The 4,481-nt window shown below is 46.6% G+C and overlaps 1 protein-coding gene across 1 annotated transcript in view; it reads left to right on the forward strand.

Moving 5' to 3' along the window:
* Window positions 1-352: 352 nt before the first annotated feature.
* ELL (elongation factor RNA polymerase II) overlaps window positions 353-4,481 on the forward strand; it is a gene marked incomplete at its 5' end in the record, with an annotated part of 25,814 nt that continues 21,685 nt past the window's right edge. The window contains one exon of the mRNA XM_010142827.1: window positions 353-400. Coding sequence (XP_010141129.1) covers window positions 353-400 — 48 coding nt within the window. The remainder of the gene's footprint in view (window positions 401-4,481) is intronic.

Consider the following 4,481-nt stretch of genomic DNA (forward strand, 5'->3'; position numbering starts at 1 on the left):
GGGGTTGATGTTGGTGGGGGGGGGGTGGGAGGGTGGTGCTGAGCTAAGCGTAGCCCATCGGGGTGTCACCTCAGAGCTGTTCTTATTTCTAAGCGAAGGGTTAATGACCTTCAAGGGTGCTGTTGTTTAACCGCTGCTGGTGGTACAGTTTTATCTCTTCTCTAGGTAGAAATTGCTGTTTCAGGAGCTTTTGTATTTTCTCACTTGGAATTCTGTGTATTTCCCCGAACCTTTTTCCTTAAAGAAAACCCAGTATGGTGAAAAATGAAGCTGAGTATTTTTTGGCAGTGAATGTGGGAGCTTTAAATTTCTCTAAGGTAATCTTTTTTTCTTTTCCATTTGTTTTTTGTAGGATACTGTGACATCAAAACCAGTAATCCAATTTCAAGGAAGCCAAGGGGTAAGTTTCTATGTGGGTTGCCGTGGAAAGTTCTTTGCTGCCTTACAGAATTAATCCGAGTAAGGTATTTGTGCCGTGCGTCTGTCCGATTCCAGCTCAAAGAACAACTCTGCTTTCTGCAAGTGGGAGGTGTGAAGCTGAGATGGGCTCCAGGAAAGAGCGTTTGCTCCTTGATCCTCTGGGTTATCTGTCTCTAAAAACCTTTCCCCTCTATTTTTTACCCTTGCTAAGTCCACAGCACCAGCACCACTGGTGGTGAAGTTTAGTTTTCTAAGGCCATGCTGTTGCGTAGGGCAAGAAACGGGAGGTTCGTTGCTGTGGGGGCAGCAGTCCGTGGAAACCTCGCCCGTGTCCTGAGGAACACTGTGCCCAGCCGGGTGAGCTTGGTGCAGGACTTTATGGGTACCAGTTACTGATGGTTCAGTGCCTGGAGGCTGCTGCGAGCGTCCTGGAGCTTTATTTAATAGTCACGTCTGAAATGTGCAGTTTCTGTGAGTACCAAAAGTTGGGGTTATATTTAGGAGTTTTATTTCTTTAACTTCTGTTCCACTGACTGAGATATTTATAGTCACTTGAAACCGTCTGTCATGGCAGTTACTGACAACGCTGGGATTTAATTAGTAGAGTTTCTGGTAAAGTAACTCAGCTCTTCAGCAAACTCTAAAAATTACATTTATATTCCTTTTAGATACAAAAAGGTGCATGTTTCATTTCGGTGCTCTGCATAAGGACAGAGAATTTAAATGTTTTTTCTCCAAGAATCTGAGCCTAGCTGTAAATAACTTCTTAATTTTTTGTGGAGACACAATAAAACTTTGGAAAAGCCTTGAATTAAGTAGCCATTAAAGTCCAGCACGCTTCTCCTTGCCCGTATTTTACCTTGTGATCCTAGTCTCCCCAGTAGCACATACCACTCCAGCAAAACACAGCAGGAAAGACATGATTGTTATCGTAAGTTAAGAAGAAAAATAGCAACCTTTGTGTCCTGGGAAATAAAGGAGCAATTTCCAGCTTTTTTAATGTTGTTTACAATTAAACTTCCCAGAAAGCTCAGCATGAAAGCTCAGATAAAAATCTGCAACTGAAGTTCGGCGAAATAAGCGAGTGATGAGGAGAACTTTTAAGGGTGTGTGATTTGTGGCTGTTAGATGAGCAAACTGCTTTGCATGTAATAAGGACGCTGAAAAGACTGGAAGTGCTTTCCTGTCCCTTTGGAGAGCACCTTGTGAGGATCTACATCCGTCTCCTCTAAAGCTGCTTAAGTTCTAGAAATGCCCCTTCTCTTAATCTCCTTCCTTTAAGGAAATGTGGCAAAATGAATCAGAACAGCTTAAAAGGCTCCAGTGCCCCCAGCCACTGGGCTCCTCTTGCAGCGGGTTTCACCTGGACCCGGTACGGAGCCAGGCATTTCCAGGGGAACCAAAAGAAAACCCATTTAAAATGATGCCTTTCCTTATAATAATTAAAAATATCCAATGCACTTAATTATATTGGAGCCCTTAACTTCCAGAGAGGAGTTTCTGGTGGCAGAGCTGCCAGTCGCCTGCACCTGCAGTTGGACTTCAGTGGAAAAGGAGCAATTGTGTCGGCTGTTGCCGCTGAATGAGCAAAGCATCGAGCCCTGCGCGGTGCGAGCATCGCCGGGGCGTGCGGGTGGGAGGAGGATGTTGGCAGCACCGACCTCTGCTCGCCTCGTTTTCAGCTGTTTAATTAATTGTGCTGTCGAGTAAAGGCCAAAGGTAGAGCTTTGAAGAAGGCGAGATCCAGTTGAGTCGGGGCAGGCAGAAAGAGCTCTTTGTCCTTTTATTATTATTTTTACTGGGTATGACAAGACGCTGGCAGCTGCGTAACCATCTGTTTTTAAGTATAGCACTCGTGTATGTCACGATGTGCCCTGCTCGGAGGCAGCGACGGTGGCGCTGGAGCTGCTCCCTAGTGACCCTCCTATCAAACGGACTGGGAGGATAATTTCGGTAATTTAACAAGTTTTCAAATTCAGATGGTGACACACAAACTTACTTGTTTAGCTACTTATTTTTGGAATACACTTTCTTCCACTATACCTTAATTCCCCAATTTCTTGCCTTCTTATTTTGCTTCCTAATAGATAGAGAAAATTTTCCAGTCGCTTTCGAGGGTGGCCAGGTAGCACAAATGTGACCGAAAGCAGCATCCAGAGGTTTGAACAGCGTGACTTTGTGTAAATACCCCTCTCACAAGAAGGAAAAGCTTAAAGTACTTGATGATGGGGGCATCAGGACATAGAACGAGTGTAAAGCAAACTGGTGTTTCCTTAGTCTAATCCTCTAGAAGCCTTTAAGTGAGTGTGTCCGTGTCCTTTTTCCCTTTCCCAGTGTTAGTCTAATGAATGCTGTCAAGGATACTCTCAGCTTCCAATACACAGAAAGAAACCTTTGCCTTTAATGCTTCCATTGACCAGAGAAGGGAACTGGCCAGGAATAAAGCACAGCAAGGCCACAGCTCTGGCCAGGTGCTGAAAGGAGGGTGTTGGTGCTTCGAACCCCCCAAAATCAGCTTTTTCCAGTGAGAGGGGCCGAAACCTCCAGGTCTGGATCGAATCTCACCAGAGTTCTTATGAAGCGTGGCCTTTCGATGGTCTTTGCCTTGGGATGCTTTTCTTTATAGCAGTTAATTACTTTTCGAGTGCAATAATCAGTGTAACAACGGGCACTTCAATAGTAGTAACTAGGTTGTGGTGAGCAGAGCGTTACTCTGATGTGAGATGCTGACATGGAACCATCTGGATATTCCGTGAGAGCAGCACCTGCTGTTCGTTATTCATCACGAACCGGGTTTTCTGGGATAATTTTGTAAATTTATGTGGAGTCTTGAGCATTTTGTTTCAATGTGCGTGTAAATGAGAACTTAAGAGCTTGAGCACCAAGCGGTGGTAGCTGGTGGCGGGTGGAACTGTACAGGAAAGGCTGAAGATGTTTCTATTTTGGTAAAACCATGTGCAGAATTCCAGCTTAGGTTGGGACAAACGCGCAGGAGCTTCCTGGGAGGGGGGAGCTGAGATGGGGGTTCAGGGAAAGAACTGAGCTGGGGCGGGGGGAACCCCAAACCCTTCAGGTGTCAAAAGCATGTGTGTTCCTGTAGCTTTTTAATAGGAACACAGCGTCTTAACTTGACGCCATTGGAAAATATGACGTTTTCCCCTGTTTCTTGGGATGGTCTTGTGCTGGTATTAATAGAGGAAGGTGAAATTGCCGTTCAGAATGAGCTGTACACAGATGAATGTTACTTAAAAGAAAAAAAACCCCAGAAGTCACATCTGTACCGGGCTATTTTTGAGTGTCTATGGTTACTGGTGTAATACTCGGCACCAAAATTAGGGCTCCCTCAAAGCAGTTACCAGGCTGATTTGGTGGCTTGAGAAACCTTCTGTTTCAGCTAAAAATAATTCCTAGATAACGGCCAGTTTGCATACGCTACGCTTTTGAGTACTGGAACGAGCAGCGTTTCACGCTAAAGTGACTCTCGCTCCTGTCTTGGTTTATGTCCTTTGAAGGAGCTGCAGAAACTACAAAACCACCAGAATCGGTGTTTTCAGAGCAGCCGTTTTTCACAGTGGTACGTGAGAGCTAGAAGCAAGTTACTTTAGTGCACAATAGATGATGGGTGACATCCTCCAGGTTTTATTTTCCAGACCCGAGCTGTGCAGCACAACTGGCTTCTCCAGCGACTGGGCTAAACAGACACGTCGGGTTTTCCTCGGTGCCCCGTTCCCAGCACATCAGCGGGGGAGCGGGGCCACCTGCGAAACCCCCACAATCTCCTGTTTACAGAACGTGGTGCATCTTCCCAGCTGGTTTATAAAGCAGACAAGAGTTCTGCTCGTTCGGGATGGGTGGGGGCAGAGGGTGCCGGCGCAGATTAAGGGCTCAAGGCTACGGCGCGCGTTTGGCCGGGGAGATAACGGGGCTCGGCTGCCGCTGCCCGTCGGCACCCGGATCGCTCCAGATCTGCTCCGAGTATTTTTGGATGCGGCTCCTGGGACTGTGCGGGGGGTGACTTGTCCTTGTGCGTGGCTCGGGTCTGGATGTCTCGGTGGGAGGAT

Source organism: Buceros rhinoceros, unplaced genomic scaffold, assembly GCF_000710305.1.
Source record: "Buceros rhinoceros silvestris isolate BGI_N320 unplaced genomic scaffold, ASM71030v1 scaffold13629, whole genome shotgun sequence".
Lineage (NCBI taxonomy): Eukaryota > Metazoa > Chordata > Aves > Bucerotiformes > Bucerotidae > Buceros > Buceros rhinoceros.